The 19855-nt window shown below is 46.8% G+C and overlaps 1 protein-coding gene across 7 annotated transcripts in view; it reads right to left on the reverse strand.

Annotated features, from left to right (window-relative positions):
- The window catches only part of Cdk15 (cyclin dependent kinase 15), a 101656-nt gene that overhangs the window by 20006 nt on the left and 61795 nt on the right, over positions 1-19855 (reverse strand). For 2 of the 7 annotated variants that reach the window (XM_006975033.4, XM_015993943.3), the window contains exons 11-12: positions 8324-8372; positions 2869-3008 (exon numbers count right to left, since the gene is read on the reverse strand). In XM_006975033.4, the coding sequence (XP_006975095.1) occupies positions 2869-3008; positions 8324-8372 (189 nt within the window). Of the gene's footprint in view, positions 850-2242; positions 2478-2868; positions 3009-8323; positions 8373-19855 lie in introns of those variants that run through there. The other 5 variants (XM_042260315.2, XM_042260314.2, XR_013044151.1 and 2 more) reach the window with 5 other exon arrangements.

Below are 19855 nucleotides of genomic sequence, written 5' to 3' on the forward strand. Positions count from 1 at the left end.
CCCTAAACGAGTCCATGCTGAAATACTTCCAGAGAGCAAAATCTCTCTAATTACAACAAAGCAATTCTCCTCTCACACCACTCAGAAGAACACATCTTATTTTTGCACAATTCTCATGCCTGCGGCGGTCCACCTTGGCCACGGAGATTTTTCTGTCCCTGCGGGTTGGGAGCTGGGCTTCTCCACCGGGCTCTCTCTGTCTGCAGAGCGGGCTGTTAACAATGGCTCTTTGCCGGGGGCGATGAACAAGCAGGCTGAGGAGGTGCCCAGTGCAGGGAACGCAGCCCTTAGTGGAGGCTGCGCCCTTGGTCAGGGCCACTGTCACACAGACAGCTCGGGGGGCTTCTCTCCAATCTCCCAACAGCTTTGCTCTTCCCACCGACTCGCCTCACATCCTAGTGTCCATCTGTCTGTGTGTGTATTTCTACACCTGCCTCACACACGCATGCATGCATGCACGCACGCATGCACGCACGCATATACACACACATAGTTGCACCCCTCTTCCCTGTCTCTTGGCGCTGGCCCTTTCATCTTCTCCCTCAGGGATTCAAGATGTCGCTGCAGGAAGTGCTTGTCCGCCGAGGCAGCAGCCAGCAGAGCCCTGTGGCTTTGACAAACCTCATTTAATTGGGAGGAAGCCAGGAGAATTTGAAAGAACTGAAACATCCACGAGACTCCTTTTATCAGGCATAATTTAAACTCTGCATGGAAAAACCCCTATATGTATAAAGAAAAGTCAACTTCCCTCCTGCTGCGGGCTCTCTCCTCATCTCCCCCCAGCACAGGCAGGCTCCTGCAAGATTCCATCTTTTCATTTTTCTCAGAGTGTCAAAGTAGATTTGGGCTCTGCAGCAGGGTGAACAGAGAAGGAATACAGATTGTTCTCTCTCTCTCACCCGTGCGCGTGCGTACGTACACACACACACACACACACACACACACACACACACACACACACACACACACACGTTTAGATAGTGTATGCACCAGAGTCTGTTCGTGGATAGCTTTGCTTCAGATTTCTAGGGAGAATCAAAACCCGAGTTCCTAGGGACACACCAGTTTGGATAAGTGACTGCTGCTTCTTAATTAAAAAGCTGGCGCCCAGAAAAACCTTGACGATCCCAGCAGTACTCAGTGTCCAGAATAATAGACTCTGCTATTAGGAAGCTAACAGGGAACATTTCTTTAAGGAGAGAGATGGGAGTATGTGGGTGTGCAGCCGGAAGTGCACATGTATGGGATGTGGTAGAGTCGGGCACCCTGAGAGGGAAGGATCGTAGGCACGGATTGGAAAGAGGGGGGGCATTACAGGACAGGAAGGGTGGACCCACATGAGGCGTAGGTGCCAGGAGAGGGGTGGGTGCTGTAGGTCTGCTGCAATGTCCTTCCTTTAACCTACTAGCCCGACCCCATCTCTCTCCTCCTTGCAAAACCCTCTCCAGATTCACCTCTAGTCTCCTCTCTCTTGAATTAATCCTCCTTTCTCCAGAGCTGCCTTCAGCCACGCAGCCTCTGGACATCTGCGGCTGATTAGAACAGATTTTAGCTGTTCTGATATGATTTGTGCTAATATGTGTAGAGGGTGCCCCATTTCCTCTTCATCACCCTCCTTTCCCTCCCACTCCAGGAGATCCTCCGGGCCAACGACGGGTCTCTTGTTTTCCTCAACTCTTTATAGCAATTCATGTGTTCTTGACACTTAACGGCGGCTTAATAAATTCTCATGGCTGCCTCTTCTTACAGGGTTAAGTAAGACATTAACCTCAGATGCGTGATGACGGTTATTTTTGGAGATCTTTAAGTGACTCACTTTAATAATAAAATGCCTCAATGATCCCAAACTAAGAGATGTGTGCTGTTTCACAACCATGTCTGAGACCCAGGGAAGCTGTGTTTACGAAGCCTGGCAATAGGGCCAGGTTGTGCCTATGCCTCTCGGCCATCGGCTCTGCACCCCTGCGCACCCCAGCTCTGCACCCCTGTGCACCCCAACCCTACTCTCACCCCACTCCCACCCCAGTCCCCTCTTCCCAGGCTGACCCCAGGCCTTCCTGCTCAGCTTTCTTTTCTTTGGCTTAGAACTTCAAACGACGATTTTCCACTGAAAATCGTGGATATTTTCAAAGAAACCTCACCTAAGGATATTCTCCCCCAGCCCGCCCTAAACAGCCCAGGCTTTGACCACACCACCCACATCCTCCTCCCTAGCCCTTCCTGGTCACATTCTGAGAAACCCAAGGAGAGCTCCTGCCACGTGACCCCTCGGCAGATTTCAGATTTGGAGGATGACTTCAGGCGCAGGCAGCCGAGGCTGGTTTCAGGGTAACCCGTGTTTGCAGTGGGCGCCTAGCCTGGGAGGGCGCTTCCCCCCACCCCCACCCCCCGGCTTCCTTCCACAGCATCGTGTTACCAATCAAGAAGGGCCCATCTTCTCCTTCCTGACATATCCATGTCACCTCTCGTCTTACTCTCTGGAAGGGAGAAGCAGCTTGTTAGAAACTTTGGTTTTGCCTTCTCCTGGCAGACGCTCGCGAAAGCAAACACCTCAGAGGCCACTTTCATCTCCGCCAATTTCTAAGCGTATGCTGGCGTGGGGGGAAGGTTTGCATCATTACAAGGAGGTCCTTGTCACCTTTCCTTACCCGTGCTTTGGGGTTTTAGAGAATCTTACTCAAAGCTCAGTAGAGACTGGGTCCCCTTGCTTCTTTCTGGAAAGCAAATTAACCTCTGACTTCATTTCTGGTTGTAAACTCTATGACTCTCCAGTGTTGGGGGAAAGTATGTAAGACGCGGCGGTTTGATGCATATGCGCGTGCGTGTACACACACATACACACACACACACACACACACACACACTTACCATCAGGAAGCTGGTACAACTGAGATGGCAGGACACTGAAATAATCATGACCGAGTGCCTCCTGTGCTGAGACGCGGTCCCTGGGGAAGCCTTTTAGCATCTGGGAGGCCAAGTCTTCGGCTTCAGGAACTCTACCCAGCCTGGAAGGAAGAAATAGAGTTTCTGTAGAGGCCGTTATGCTGGAAAAAGGGGGTGGGGTGGGGTGGGCAGGCAGATAAAAACTGAAGAAGAAGTGACGAGGCTTAACATGTCTCAAACAAGGCCCTTCCCGGGCCACCAAAGCAGATGGCAAGTGGACACAAATCACCCAACACCAAAACTCTTACGTGGCCTGTCACTAGGAGGAAGGGAGACAGTCACCCTTTACCTCCACCGTATCACTGGGCACTATGTGCACACAAAGGACACACATTTGTGATTATAGAGACAGAATTATATAATTAAGGCTTCTGCAGGCCCAACCAAGCAGAAAGGTCTAGTTGGCAGGATGTTCCAGGCTCTGGATACCAAAGACGGGAAGCAGGAGTCCTGGGCGGGAGATGGGATGGGATGAACCTGGAGAGTGGAGGTTGGGTGTTAATAGCCTATTAACATGGTTCCTGATGCTCAGCACCAGGTTCATCAGCTAAGACATGTCCTTGGTTCCTCTCAAGATGGATCTGGGCGGTGGCAATAATTAATCAAGTACCCAGGTTGTAGAAATGACTCATCCTGAAGATGCGCAGCTTCATTTACTGAGCAGCTAATACATGTTGACAGATGGCTGGCTCCAGAAGGCACCAGGCAAAACTGACCCCTAGGGAGAGTACAAGCTCTCACCAAGCTGTCACACAAGCGCACAGGTACGTTTGGGAAGGAAAAGGCTCCCCTCTAGTCTGAAGGTTTGAATTCTTGGCATTAGAAGGTCTGGCCTTGGGGAGATAACTAGGTTATTGGGGAAGAGCCTGCATGGTTGGCCCAGGACCTTCATCAAATGAACTTTGGGGAAGTCTTTTGTTTCTTCTACTGTGTGAGGACATGTCAAGAAGGCATCATGTATGAAGCACAGGGCCCTCATCAGACATTAAATCTCCTGGTGCCCTCATCTCAGACTTCCCGGCCTCTGGAACCTTCTTGTTGATTATCAATGATCCAGAGTGTTTTGTCGTACCAGGTTGAATTATCCAACTAAAATACTGTTTATTCTAGCAGCCCTGATCCCTGACCTGCAACAGAAGGAGGATGTGGTCAGGACTGGAGCCTGACATTCTGCATTGAATGGCATGGCCACAAATGAACCATTCAAACCAAACCTAGAGGGGCTTGCTTAACGTCAGAGCCACACATCAGCATAAAGCAAGGAGGAGCATGTGTTCCTTTTAGACATGCGTGGTGCAAGGATGCTGGAGGTCCTGTCCTACACTTGTGATTTGTCTAATTTTCTCGTGAGGTTTGCATAAGAAACTTTCAGGGGATCTGATTTCTGCAATATAAATCTGTTTCTGCAAACAGGTCATTAGTCTCTGACTCCAGAGTAACTGTTCCATAGACAAGATAAAGACATTCGGAAATCCCAGGGTAGGGCCCTGCTTACTTGCTGTGGCATGAAGGAGGACCGGTGGGTCGATTCTCCATGCTACATGTTCTGTCCGGGCTTTGGGACTGCATAAAACAGAAGCTACTGACCCATCACTCAACACATGTAATGCGTGGTTGTCTTCAGAGGAGTGAGACAACAGGTTTAATTGCTGAGCATACCCTGTATATACACATACATATACATATACACATACATGTACACATACATATACATATACACATACACATACACATACATGTACACATACATATACATATACACATACACATACATATACACATACATATACATATACACATATACATATACACATACATATACACATACACATACATATACATATACACATACACATACATATACACATACACATACATATACATATACACATACACATACATATACATATACACATACTTGTACACATACACATACATCATATACATACACACACACACACACACACACACACACATATATATCCTACCTTAGTATAAGAATCTCCTATCCCCTATTGTTGCTGCTAACCCTCACAGTAGGGGATGAGGCTGCCTACCACAAGTTCATCCGGGTACTGTGCTTTCCGCTACAGCCATAGAAAGGGGCTAGAGAGGCCGCGTCTCTGCTGCTCTCACTCTAGGATGTGGTAGACACCCATGGTAGGAAACATCCATCAGTGGGAAGGAACAATCATGAGGAGAGCTGTCCTAGCATTGCCCGCCAGTCTAAAACATGAGTCCATACTCACGAGGCCCACATTAAAGAGACTGCCCTTCACCCCACAGCAGGGCCCAGTTCTAGACCCACGCACGATCCCGTTGCTCCTCTGAAGGAGCTGTTCAGAAAGGCTGGGCATACCTCAGCTGGTCCAGGTTTACCACACTTGCCATCTGAGTCCGTTGTGACCCTGTGCAGCAGATGAACCCTGGTTCCTCCCCTCACCTTCTGGCTGACCCTGGTCAGGTGACCTAGTTTCTCTAAGCCTCTGTTCCTTCCTGTTCGACACCAGAATGTCACATTAAGAATGAATGCAGTGGGCTGGAGAGATGGCTCAGTGGTTAAGAGCACTGACTGTTCTTCCAGAGGTCCTGAGTTCAGTTCCCAGCAACCACATGGTGGCTCCCAACCACCTGTAATGAAATCTGGTGACCTCTTCTGGCCTGCAAGGACACATGTAGGCTGAACACTTTATACATAATAAATAAATAAATCTAAAAATAAAAAGAATGAATGTAACAATATGGAGCCCCCATAAGCACACAGTGGGCACACATCCTATGTAACATTAGTCATCTACAGAGCCAAGGATTTTCTCATGTGCTAACACAGGCCAACTGTAGTGATATATTATGTACCCCAATAAAGCTTACCAGAGGATCAGAGGACAGAGCCAGGCACTAAATTAGACATAGAGGTCTGGCAGTGGTGGCACACACCTTTAATCCTATCACTTGGGAGGCAGAGATCTGTCTGGATCTCTGTGAGTTCAAGGCCACACTGGAAACAGGGCCAGGCAGTGGTGGCACACACTTTTAATCCCAGTACTCAGAAGCACGCACACACACGCCTTTAATCCCAGGAAGTGACGGCGGGGCAGAGAAAGGTATAAAAGGCCTGAGGAAACAGGAACTATGGCAGTTCAGCTGAGATCTTTTCAGGTGAGGACTCAGAGGATCAGCTGAGGAGTTGGTGAGGTGAGGTTGGCTGTGGCTTGTTCTGCTTCTCTGACCTTTCAACTTTCACCCCATATCTGGTATTGGGGTTTTTTATTTAAAAAAAGAAAATCTAAGATTTAAACAACAGCCAATCCTGTCCAGTAGAATTTTCCACAGTAATGAAAACAGTCTATTTTTACTCAGTCCAATATGGTAGGCACTGTCCACATGTGGCTGTTGAGCCCTGGGAAATACGAGTGGTGCAACGGAACAACTGAACTTTACGATTAATTTGGAAGGATTTCATTTTGAGAGCTGGGCGTGGCTAAGGGCGACGGCATTAGCAAGGCTCCAGATACGACTTCTTGCTCCAGGGACCAAGCAGAGAAAAGGGGAGTCTGAGCAAAGGCCAGAGGCACAGGAATGGGCAGAGGCAGTCGGTGATATGTGGTCAGGAGAGTCACAGACAAAGAGAGGGGGGCGAACTCATGACATCAGGAAGCCAGTGGCAGAATCAGCCACAACAGCGGCAGCATCAGGCATTCAGTTGCTTTGTGGTTTGGAGTTTTAATTGTGGAAGGGAGGGGAGCGGAGGAGCTGGAGGAGCAGCATGGAGATTCAAGTATCTCGAGGCTAGGGCGAGGGGGCCCAACATGCCCACAAGAGGATGGTTGTGCTTTTTGTTGTTATTGTTTTAGCAAGGTTAAATTGATTGCAATCTTAACGCTGAGACAACTAAAATCAGCCCTGTTCTGCTTAGAAAATGGAGCTGACCCAGCTCCTACTTAGGGCCTCAAAAGCATGTCATTGATAGCCTGGGGACTCCAAGGGGTGCTCAAGGTTAGACCGACGTTCCTGCCAGCTTTGACATAGTTTTTGAATGAATATTTTAAAATCATTGACACCTAAATCTAAAAAAAAAAAAAGAAGTGTGTTTTTATTTGCCAATGCCACTCAATTAAATGTCTTGTAGTAAAGATAACTTGCATACACCTTTAAGCACTCAGGAGGCAGAGGCAGGTGGATCTCTGAGTTCAAGGCCAGTCTGGTCTACAGAGTGAGTTCCAGGACAGCCAGGGCTACACAGAGAAACAACAACAAACAAAAGACAATTAAAATAAAATGTCATGATAAAGTGATAAATCTACAGTCTGTTGTGTTCGCTTAGCAGTAATTGTGACTAAAGTTTGCACATCCCAAAGGATATAATTATATATAAAATATAATTCCTGGGAACATGCCTCTGAAGTAATGGGGTGTGTGTGTGGAGTGTTCAAGTCATTCTGTGCTTTGAAAACAAGGATATCTTGGAGGCCTTGTCTCTCTTAATAAGAGATTCCCCTGGCAGTCCATGGCTCTGTGTTTATTCTTTGTACCCCGTTTTTCACTCTAAACTTTTAAAAACGTACAAATGGTACATATGGAACAATCAAGCCACATTTGGTTAGATTAAACCACTCTGCATATTCAAAGGCCAACATTCCAGCGTCCAGTTGGGATCTTGGCTGGGGAAGTTTTCCCTGCTCCCCACCTGCATGAGTGTTTTCCTTTGACACCCGAGCTCCTTCACCCAGCCTCTGATGTCTCCCTCACTGCCCTTTCTGCCTCCTCACTGAAGCAAAAAGAACAGAGCCTCCGCTAATTGCTCTCAGTTCAAATAATGCCGGTTATTGTAATTGGTCATTGTCCGAAAACACTGAGTTCTTCTTCGCCCAGGAGCCGCCTGGCTCGGCATAGTTAGCTAGCTATTCCCGGAATGTCTCTATTATCTGTTTTACTTTGCAAAAGAAACTAGGGATTTGTTGAAAGCTGGTAATAAAAGTCTGCCCTGGCCTGAGCTGAGACCATGTTGAGAGGGCCTGGGAAAGCATGACCCTCCATGAATCAGGTTCCCCCTCCAATGGCCACTCAATGATGTTATTTGGTTTCTGTCTGTCAGAGAATAATAAACCCACTAGGTTCTCTTGGAGGCCCAACACTGCTGCTCTCAGGGCCTGGGGCAGGGCTGAGGGGCACAAAACAATTTTAATGACCAAACTCACTGAAATGGTTCATAAAGAAAAACTAACACCCTCCCAGGGGGGGGGGTGGCTCTCTCCGAGGCATCTTTCTGGGGCTCAGATGGAGGTGCTGGGGGCTGGCGCTCAGTACGCTGAGGTCTAGGGGAGCATCTCTGTTCTCCGTGTCTAAAGAGAAGAGGACCGGCCAATGTGGCGCTTACCTGCTCCAGACAAGCTGCAGGCTTTGAGGCTTAGGCAGCGGGAACCATTCTGGAAAGCACACAGAGAAACATTAAAACTGAGAACAACCCTCCGATGGGTTGCCAAAAATATTATTAAAATTCCAAATGCTCTTCTTGGCTTGGAGTAAAAGAGGATTCTAGAATCAGGGAAGCTAACTACTGACTTTTAAGGCCTCCTCTTGGAATGTTAATGATTCACTGAAAGCTACTATTAGGCATGAATTTTGTGTCCTTCAGATTCCCGTGTTGAAGTCCTAATACAGAGTATCATAGGATAGGACCTTATATGGGAAGAGGGTCCATGTGACATTCTCATTAGGGTGGGGCCTAGTATAATTATGGTATCCTCATAAAAAGGGAAAATTTGGACAAAGAGATATGTGTTAGGAAAGATAACACAAAGAACTGCGAGAGCAGCTATCTCCAATCCAAGAATCGACACCTGGAGAGACCCTGCCTTGGTCCTTGGAAAGACCCTACTCTGCGGATGCCACCCTTTCAGAACAAGGAACAAGGCGTTTCTGTTTTTGAGCTTCTCAGTTTGTGGTCTTTTGATACGGCAGCTTTCACAAACCACTGTGGTTAAAACAGCCAGTTGAATTAACAAACATATAACATACTGTGTGTAGAGTGTGTGCCAAGTGCTGAGGATCAAGAAACCAAAAGGAACTCCCTGACCCTCCCAGAGCTTACAATTCATCTCAGAGAATAAAAGCACACACACACACACACACACACACACACACACACACACACACACACACATGCGCAGCTGGGCATGACACCTCAAAGCTATAATCCCAACACTGGAGAGGCTGAAACAGGAGGACCGTCATGAGTTTGAGGGCAGCCCATGCTACAGAGTGAGACCATGTCTCAAACAAACAAACAAACAAACAAACAAACAAAACCAGTAAACAAACAGACAAAAACAAAATCAACTACCACCACTACCACCACCACAACAGAAAACCATGTACCAAGTGATGGGGTAAAGTCTCAAAACTCAAACGTGGGGACGGGAAAGATGGCTCAGTAGTTAACAGTGACTACCGCTCTTTCAAAGGACCCCAGTTGGACTCCCAGGATTCCCAGCAGGTAGCTTTCAACATCCTGTAACTCTAGCTCAGGGGAGATCTGATGCCTTTGGCCTCTGCAGGCAGCTGTATTCACGTGCACACACCCACACATAGATACACACACATACACATAATTAGAAAATAAAAATAAGCCTTAAAAACAAACAATTTTTTTAAAGTAAGGGGAGTATATAATTTTATACACTGCTTGTGATACAACAGAAGCAGATCCTGGCTTAGGTAATTCATCCTCAGGCTGGCTCAGTGGGTAAAGTGCTGGACCATGTAAGCCTGGCAGCCTGTGTTCCATCCAAGGACTCACGGCACAGCTGGGTGTGGTGTGCACATCTGTAACCCCAGCAATCCTACAGCAAGATGGAAGGCAGAGCCAGGAGAAATGGCCTAGAAGCTACCATCAGGTCAGCTAGCCTGGGGTACACAAGGCAGCAGAAACAGGGAGCCCCTGGCTCGGCAAGAAGGAATGCCAAACCCACTCCCCCAAAGCTGCCCCCTGACCTTCACACACACGCCATGGCACATGTGCAAACACACATACGCACACATACAAAACATGTGAAAATTTTCTAAGGGGGCATCACTGGAGAGATGGCTTAGCAGTTAAGAGTGAATGCTGCTTTTGTAGAGGACCTGGGTTCAGTGTCCAGCAGCCATCCTGGGTGGCTCACAAGGGCTCGTAACTCCAGCTCCAAGGGGTCCAATGCTCTCTTTCTGCCTCCTAAGACACCTAAACACACGTGGCATTCACACACACACACACACACACACACACACACATCCGCATGTAAACAAAAATAATAAAAGCAAATCTGTAGGGATGGCAGGATGGTGGGTCAGTGGTTAAGCAAGAACTCTTGCCCAGCATCCATATCAGACAGCTCACATGCCTGTGACTCCAGACCCAGTGGGTCCAGTGCCCTCTACTGGCCTCCACAGTCACCTGCACTCATGTGCATATTACCCACCCCCTCCCCAACACACACACATAATTAAAAAAATAAAATCTTTTTAAAGCTTTAAAAATTCTAAAACGGATAGTAAAAAACAGAATGTTATTGGGAGCATGCTGTATTATTTATATGGGGATACACAAATTTCTTTTTGCTTTTGGTTACGACATTCGTGTCAACCCGAACTAAAACCACAATGAAAGGGGAGTTTTTAATTCTAGAAATAATAATTCAATTTGGTTGAGTCAGCATCCAGCTCTCCTGGCTCTTGGGAGGCAGAGGCAGGAAGGTCACCCCAAGTTCAAGGGCTAAATAGGGGACACTCCATTTCAACAAACAAATAAGAACTAGTAATTGACTTCTGGGTGTGGGGCACATGTGTAGCAGGAATCTTAAAAGTTCTTATAAATAAAATCAAACCCGAGGCGAGTTATTGGGGTCCATGCTGGTAGATCAGAGAGACAGAACAAGCCACAGCTATCTCACCTCACCGGATCCTCAGCTGGTCTTATCTCCTCAGACTGGAGGCCTCTGAGTCCTCATCCAGAATGGGTCTCAGCTGAATTACTGCTCAAAAGCCTGAAGCTTAACCAGGCCAAATTCTTCTAGTTTCTGGTCCTCATGCCTTATATATCTTTCTGCTTTCTACCACCACTCCCTGGGATTAAAGGCTGGCTTTCTGGGATTAAAGGCGTGTGTCACCATGCTTGGCTATTTCCAATGTGGCCTTGAACTCACAGAGATCCAGAGGGATTTCTATCTCTGGAATGCTAGGATTAAAGGTGCGAGTGCCACCATTTTCTAGCCTTTGTATCTAGTGGCTGTCTGTTCTCTGACCCCAGATAAATTTATTAGAGTACACAATATTTTGGGGAACACAATACCACCACACACATGTCCATGGTCGCCACACTTGGCAGGCAGGAGCAAGAAGGTGGAGAGTTCTAGGCCAGCCTAGACTACTTATGGGGCCCAGACAAGGTAGCAAACTAATAAACAGTGATTGAAAGTCTAATGGACGTAAGGGCCACAAGAGAAGCTGTGGATGAAGTCAACTGATACTGCTCTTCAAAGTCCCCCTGCCTGCCCCCACTTCCTTTGTTCTTTCTCGAGACAAGCAGCTTAGACTGGCCTCAAACTTCTGATCCAGACTAAAGAAAAGCATTTCAACTCTAATTGAAAATGGCATTTCTGGTCTTCCCTTTTCTTGGACCTAAAATATGATTGTTTTGGTTCTCAAAATCCCTTCTTCTAGGTTCTTTATAAATGGAATAAACTAAGACTGAGTATCGTGGCTAAGAATTTAGTCATCCTTAGGGTGACAGCCACTTTGATAACCCTGACATGTGCCTGTTGATAGGTACACAGAAAGACCTAGAAGACTTTGTAAGTGCCTGGGACTAGAGGGGCTCACTCTTCATGTTTATGTTCTCTCTCTCTCTCTCTCTCTCTCTCTCTCTCTCTCTCTCTCTCTCTCTCTCTCTCTCTCTCTCTCATTGGTTTTTCGAGACAGGGTTTCTCTGTGTATCCTTGGCTGTCCTGGAACTCACTCTGTAGTCCAGGCTGGTCTGGAACTCATAGAGACCTGCCTACCTCTGCCTCCCAAGTGTTGGGATTAAAGGCGTGCAACACCATGCCTGGCTTTATTTTCTAAAAAAAAAAAAAAAAATTAAATACAAAGCATATACAGTTAGCCTTCCATATCTGAAGACTCCTAGCCACAAATTCCCCATGAATTCAACCAATGATGAATTGAAAATGTACATAATTTTTAATTGCTGGGCCAGACATAGTAACTCAAACATATAATCCTGAGAGAGGAGGCTGATATAATTCAGGGCCAGCCTGGGCTACATAGTAAGACTCTTGTCTCAAACAAAAAAATAAAAAGTAAATTGCTAGGGCAATTGTAGTGGATACATTCACATTTTTTGATCATTATTGGAGAGTACTAGACAATACATTATAACAATTATTCACATAGCACCGTGTTAGACAATGGACTCATGCTCTGAGGATCCCAACAGACGACGATATTAGTTTTAATTTCAAGAGTAAGTTCAATTACAAGTTTATTTACAGTGCTGAGCTGTAGAGTAAAAGGAGTGATTAAAGAAAGCTCCTGAAACTGAGTTCCCAAGGTCAGTTGCAACCAGACGGGACCATGCAGCTAGCGGTGTAGTGGCCCTGGTGGGAACTAAGGAGTCACTTGTGTATAAGGCTGCTCCATTTACTAGCCTGTGCCTACATTCAAAATAACTAGTAAAGACAAGACTGTCTGAAGTCTCGACTATTACTTAGTGTTTACTGACAAACTACTTCCTGCTACCTGTTTGCTATTCTCACCAGCAAAAATAAATAAGAAAGAAAGAAAAGAAAAAGAAAATTGCTGTGGGATGGCCTGTATGTCAAATTACTCTGATTGGTCAATAAATAAAACACTGATTGGCCAGTGGCTAGGCAGGAAGTATAGGCGGGACTAACAGAGAGGAGAAAAGAAAGAACAGGAAGGTGGAAGGAGTCACTGCCAGCTGCCACCATGACCAGCAGCATGTGAAGATGCCGGTAAGCCACGAGCCACATGGCAAGGTATAGATTTGTAGAAATGGATTAATTTAAGCTATAAGAACAGTTAGCAAGAAGCCTGCCATGGCCATACAGTTTATAAGCAATATAAGTCTCTGTGTTTACTTGGTTGGGTCTGAGCAGCTGTGGGACTGGTGGGTGACAAAGATTTGTCCTGACTGTGGGCCAGGCAGGAAAACTCTAGCTACAGAAAATGGTTCCTTGTTCAATCACATCCTCCAGTTTCCAGCCAACAGAACAAAAATCATTGAGACTTCTGCCAGTTATTTCAACCAGGGTGTCTTAGCAGCTTTTCTATGGCCACGCTAAGCCGCCGTGGCCAAGGCAACCTATAGAAGCGTTTATTTGGGGCTTACAGTGTCAGAGGGTCAGGATCCATGGCCGTCATGGTGGGTGGGGAACAGGGCCGCAGGGAGGCAGGCAGGGCGCCGGAGCAGGAGCTGAGAGTGCTCATCTTCAACGACAGGCAGAAAGAGCTAACTGGGAATGGCAGTGTGGACTTTTGAAACCTCAACCCCGTCCCCAGTCACACACCTCCTCCAGCGAGCAACACCTCATCCTTCCCAAACACTTCCACTGACTGGGGATGAAGCAAACACAGGCCGATGGGGGCCATTCTCATTCAAACCATAACCATGGAGCCCTCAGTCTTAGACATCCGCCTTGATTTGTTTTGTGTACTCAGAGTAAGAAGTGTCGTCTTTTGTTTTTGCGTGTGTGTGCGTGCGTGCGTGCGTGCGTGTGCGTGTGCGTGTGCGTGTGCGTGTGTGTGTGTGTGTGTGTGTGTGTACACACGCATACATCATGGTGTGTCAGTGGAGATCAGAGAACAAGTTTTGGGAGCCACGTCTCTCCTTCCGCCACCGGGTCCAGAGACTGAACTTGGGTTGCCAGTCTCGCATAGCAAGTGGTTTTACCTGCTGAGCCCCAGAGGTTTCTTTCTTGTTTTATCTCATGTGTGTGAGCGTTTTACCTGCACATACATACGTGTACCATGTGTGTGCACGCCCAGTGCTCACAGAGGCCAGAAAAGGACATTAGATCCCCTGAAATGGGAGTGACAGACAGTTGTGGACGCTGGGGGCTCTAACCCAGGTCCTCTGGAAGAGCAGTCCATGCTCTTTACCCCTGAGACCTCTCTCCAGCCCCAGGTGTATTTCTTGGCTGTGTGGCTTAGCACCATGAACACAAAATCCCAGCTCAAATCTCTCTGCCACTCAGGTGCTGAGGGGCGGGGTGTGTGTGTGTGTGTGTGTGTGTGTGAGGATTGCTCAGCTTGTTCCGGTGAAGCAACAGAAAGTTTCGAGAATGTTTAATGGGAATCATTTTCTAGTTTCCGGGAAAGATTAGATAAGGCCTCTGGCATGGAATTCGGACTCAAAAAGCTATTTATCGGCTTCGTTGGCTCTCTCGCCCTTCTTCCTTTTGCTCTTGAACCCAGTTTTGGGAGAGGGGGCACGGTCCAGTAAGGTAGGGCAGCCTCACCTGCAGAGCTTTTAAAAACAGGCAGCCTGGCTCCACCCCCTAGAGAGTCTGATTAACAGGCCTGGGAGGGGCCACACATTGGTTAGTTGTTGTGCAGTTATTATGTTGTTAATAGGCTCCAGATGTTTCTAGCGAGGTTAAGATCGGAGGACTGCTGATCTAGCCAGGAAAGCAGGGTCTAGCACTTGCCAGCAACTGGACATGCTTCCCTGAACTTCACTTCCTCATCTGCCACAACTTAAGAGAGGCTGTCGGGAGAATTCCGTTAATCAGTGCATATAAAAAAAAAAAAAATGGCAGAACACATCAGACTCCTGCTTAGGACGTTTCTTTTCAAAACAGCAAAGAGGGACCGTGACAAGGGCAAAAGAGATTGCCCCAGGGACTCCAGAATGGATGCCCTGGACCCCAGGAGGGCGACATTTTGAACTTGAGCTCTCTGATTCCACATAGACGGCATCCTGACTCCTCCCACATCTATTCCGTAGCTACATCAGCAAAGCAGCCAGGGTCAGCTGGGGAGCCGTTGGGCAGCAAAGCCAAGTCCACTGCCTGTTGGTGACCTACCCTCCCACTCAGATGCAGACACCCACACGCTGGATGACCTTGACTCTCTGCCATTGATTTTTCCCATTAAGTTTCAAGCGATCGATGAGAGAAAGGTCCACAGACAAACAGGCATCTCACACAGCACCATTTCAAGAGGGTCTGTGTCTCCAGCTTCAGTGGCCTCTAAAAATAATGGGTCTAGAGGCAGCATGCTTCCCTTCTCCTTCCAAAGATGATAGTAAATCATCAGGACGGCTTTTTCCTCCATCTCCTTTCTCAGCCGCTCTCTTAAAGGGAGTGAGCTCTTATTTGAGTTCAGCTGGAACCCAAGGCAGGAAAAGCAAAGCCCGGTTTGCAGAAAGTGAGCTGGAAAAGCAGAGTATTTAAATTTCCAGAATTTAAGTCGAATTTAAATGTGGGTGGAGCAGCTGCTACCCTAATAAAAGATAGCAGGGCTTTGTTTGTTTGTTTGTTTGTTTGTTTTCCATCAATGTTTAATAGAACTCATTTCACAACCGACTCAAGTATGGCAACCTTTAGTCACTAGAGATTTGTTGATTGATCAATTGATAAAAACGTCGCCTGACTTTTTTTGAGCCTCAGCTCAGGGTAAAAACCTTTTCTGGTTATTAGATCCTGCCACGGTTGCCCTAAGGTTATCTTATGGTGCCGTCTACTGAACTACACCCCTGGAATTTCCTGGACACAATGCATTCTTGAGATATCATGTATTTATATAGTTGATAACGCTGCTAGCCTGGTGTCGCTATCTCAAGCAGCAATGTTCAGAGAGCACTGTAGAACTCTGGAGTTCTTTCTTCTCCACCTGTACTGCACCCCCTCCCGGGCACCCCCTCCCCCACATCACTCTTCCTCGTGGAGCAGGGATGGAAGCTAGTCTTTGACCCCAGGATCTTTATCAGGCTTCAGGGGTCTCTGGGAGGGGGCACCTTTGAGGCTCTGAAAGCCAGGGCACGCATGGATGAGGCTCCCACTCCAGTTCATATGTCTGGCTTGTCACTCCTGTGGCCCTGCACCAAAACTTCCTGTGATCGGAAAGCTCTGATCAGATCCCCACCCTCTGAGGCCTGTTCCTAAGGTGAAGAGGGAGAAGCCAGGCCTGACTCCAGAGTTTGAAGACCCAGGAGGAAACCACTGCCACAAATGACATTTGGATTTGATGACACTTCAGCATTGGTCACACTTGATGATGCAGCGTTAGACATTTGCCTCTCCCCTGTAGCCTCCCTCCAAATGCTCAGCACTGAGCACATAGCACACCTGGTATTCCCCAGCAAGCTTATGATCATGTGATTTCTGTGGCACTGTTATTAATAATTACCTCTCAGTCCTCTTTAGCCCCTCTGGTTCTTCCCTCTCAGCTTCCAGAGTCCCTCTCCTGTCCTTGGCCGGTTGCTTCTTGTCTGGTTAGGGTCAGCCATGGCCTTCTCTTCCTTCTCCATACCGCCCTCCCCAGGCTTCCATTACATCCTTACGCTCACGCCTTCCTAGTCTGTATTTCTGGACTGGGATCTTTTCATCGTCTTTCAAGTTGGTTTTTAGAAATCTGTCCCTCCTCGCTTTCTTTGCTTTTCCACCGAGACGGACTCTCTGTCTCTCACCACTGAGACAGATTTTCTTCCCCTTCACAGTTCAAATCTGATTAGTCACCACTTCCTGCCTTCCTTCTAGAAGGTTTTTAGAGGCTCCCCCTCCTCTCCTCACTCCTTACCACTACTCTAGTGCTGACATCTAATTTGTTTTCTAGGATTTAGAGACAATCGCCTCTGGTTTTACCTACCACGAACTCAATTCTGCGTTTTGTCTCCCAAGCAACTGTTTTTATAAGTTAATCCCTGCTATATCACCTTCCTGCTAAAAAACTGTCCTATGCCCTCTGTTTGTTTATAGGTCAATATGCAAATTCTTAGTGATTGACAGGCACCTCCCAGTTGGCCCCATCCACCCTTCGGTCTCCTGTCCTGAAATGGTCCTCCATCGAACCAACATTCTAGATGTCATGTGCAACGGGCTAAGTCCATCTGCTCACTGTTCCCAGCATCTGGATCCTTTGTCTGGTACACACATTCTTGCTCGCCCAGAGAAAGTCACCCTCCTGTCTCCTTCTCTCTAATTATTGCGGACACTACATTCGTATCTCTTTCTTAGGAAGCCATTCTCAGAGACCTCAAATTAAGGGGGCCTTCCCCAGAATTCCTAAAGGTACCCAGCTAACCCTGCTGCTGTACATTTTCCATATTGTGTAACTGGTTCTCGTCCCTAGTTCCTGGATGACATTTCTGGAAAGTAAGGATCCATGCTAGGGTCCTTTATTTTTCAGACCTATATTTTTCAGACCTAATGCCTACCTTTAATAAATACTTGCTGGATGAATGAAAAAAAATTGAGGTTTGGGTTAAAAAGTAGAGATACATGCATCATCTCTTACTTGCAAAACTCACTTGTGTGTCTAATTTCTGTGTCTTTAGGAGATGGTGTCAGGCCATGAGGGTGGGAAAGGGACCTCTGGTTGGAATCAGTTCTATGACACTTTGTGCTTTCAAGACCCTTCCCAGAACTGGGAAGGAACAAAGCAGGACTTCACTTTGTGGTTTTTTTTTTTTTAAATATTTGACAACATTTATCTTAATTAATAAATACAAATTGTAATCTGGGTATGGTGGTACACGCCTGTAATCCTAGCACTTGAGAGGCTGAGGCAGAAGGATTGTGAATTCAAGACCAATCTGGGCTACAAAGTGAGTAGCAGGCTACCCAGGGCTAGAGGGCAAGACCCTGTTTTGAAAAACAAAACAAACAAAATACTGTATACACACACACACACACACATGCACACGCACACGCACACGGTTTTATATTAAAAATATTTTACCTGCTTTCACTTGCAATTTTCCTAACCTTACTTTAAGATCATCTACCCCACTCCATAAAAACTAATAATTGCTACCAAATAAATAAAAGATGAGAAAACCGAAAATAAATGTGGAAACTAGAAGAAACTATTAATGAAGATCAAAGTGGGCTGTGTATCTAAATTAATTTCACTGGCTGGTGTGGGGGACGGGTTAATAAAGATGTTAATAGAAACTCCCCAGGAGCTTTCTGCAGCACCCCTGAAGTGATATCATAATGAGTCCAATCGGAGCTCATAGATCCCGTGAATGCCTGTGGCTTCATTAGCGTTAGCAAGGGATGTTGCTGGAATCCCAGGGATGGGCCTCCATTCAACAGTACATTCCAGAAGCCAAGCTCAGCTTCAGAAATCAAAGATGGGTGGAAAGACATCATTATCAGGAAATGGGCCTGGAAGAGTATCATTAGCTGTCCCTGTGTAAGGCATTGTTTAATTACCAAACAATATTTATGCTTGATAATGAATGCATATGGAATACTGTCATAAGGACCACCTTGGGGTCCAATGAATCTGGATATTCGGAGTCAACTGCTTCCTGGCTAGGTGACCCTGGGACAGATACCTGCTTCTTAAAGCTACAGCTCTCATTTATAAAGTGTGGATGGTAACATTGCTCCTATTTGATAAGGTGGCTGTGAATCAAAGTAAGATGATTCCATTTCACAACTATCTACTGATGCATATTATGAGCCGGTTAAAGGACATGCATAAAATTCAGCTAGAAGTAGCCGAACTAGAATTTTCCAGAGGCCTTCCCCTTACAACATATTTGAACAAAATAAGCAGGAAGAAGCCAGTATGGCTGACTTAGCTGGCTTATGCATTCTGTGGTAGGTGGATAACAAGGGTTCTCCTAGGGAAAGGCTCTGTGGGTACAGGATGGGTGGGCATTTAGATGGCAATTTAGATGTGGGGAGCGAACAGGTACAGCCTTCATGGACACTCAGACCCACTTAGGTAGGTGCTTAAAAACTGAACATCAACTTTCCTGATGTGGGAATCCAGACAACATTTAGACCCACAGAAGCCAAACCAAAAGTCAGACCTGGTGCCACAAGGCATGCCCAACATCCTGAAGGAGGCCAGGGTTTCTACGGTTCTAAATATAAAGAAACAGTGGCAGTGTGTTCTCACACACCTGTCATGATGCCCGTACCGCGGTGAATCACTGAGCAGCTGAACTTGAACACTGTGGCAGAGAGAATGGGGTGTGTGTGTGTGTGTGTGTGTGTGTGTGTGTGTGTGTGTGTGGTGGGGGGGACTGGGATCGGGCTTTTCTGAAAACCTAGGCTCTGTGGCGGATGCCGTTCAACAATTTCTCAGCACTGTGCTGCAAAGGGGGACAGGGACACAGCGTGACAAACAGAAAGAGCAAAGGTTGGATGCTGGTTCCATCCTTTCCAACCAGGGAATTCATCTCTGTGAGTCTGGGAGGACACTTCCTCCTCTGTAGGATGGTACCACCTCCTCCAACAATGACCTAGGCGAGCAGTCATAGAGATTAGCAATGATGTGTAATAGATATATATAATGCACGGTATAGACATATCATTATATATGCATTTACATGTGTACACTGCCTGGTACACAGGGAGCATGTTCTAAAGGATAGGATAGCTCCCATTGTGTGGATCAGAGAACTGGAGATAATAACACCCTTAAGACCTCCCAGGCAATAAATGGAGGAAGTTGGACTTTCAGTTCAGAAGGTAGCCCCTTCCCTCCGAGTTCAGCCAGTGACTAACTCTCACGGCAGAGAACTCATGGGGCAGAGCTGACACCAGAGCAGAGGCCATGTTAGACTGAGCCCCCAGCAATTTGCTCAGAGTCCTTGGAGTCCAATGCACAATAGCTCTTTATCATCCCACTGGGTGCAAGGGTCATTTCCAGTCCAGTCTCTGTCTCCTGC

Source organism: Peromyscus maniculatus, chromosome 13 (assembly GCF_049852395.1).
Source record: "Peromyscus maniculatus bairdii isolate BWxNUB_F1_BW_parent chromosome 13, HU_Pman_BW_mat_3.1, whole genome shotgun sequence".
Classification (NCBI taxonomy): Eukaryota; Metazoa; Chordata; class Mammalia; order Rodentia; family Cricetidae; genus Peromyscus; species Peromyscus maniculatus.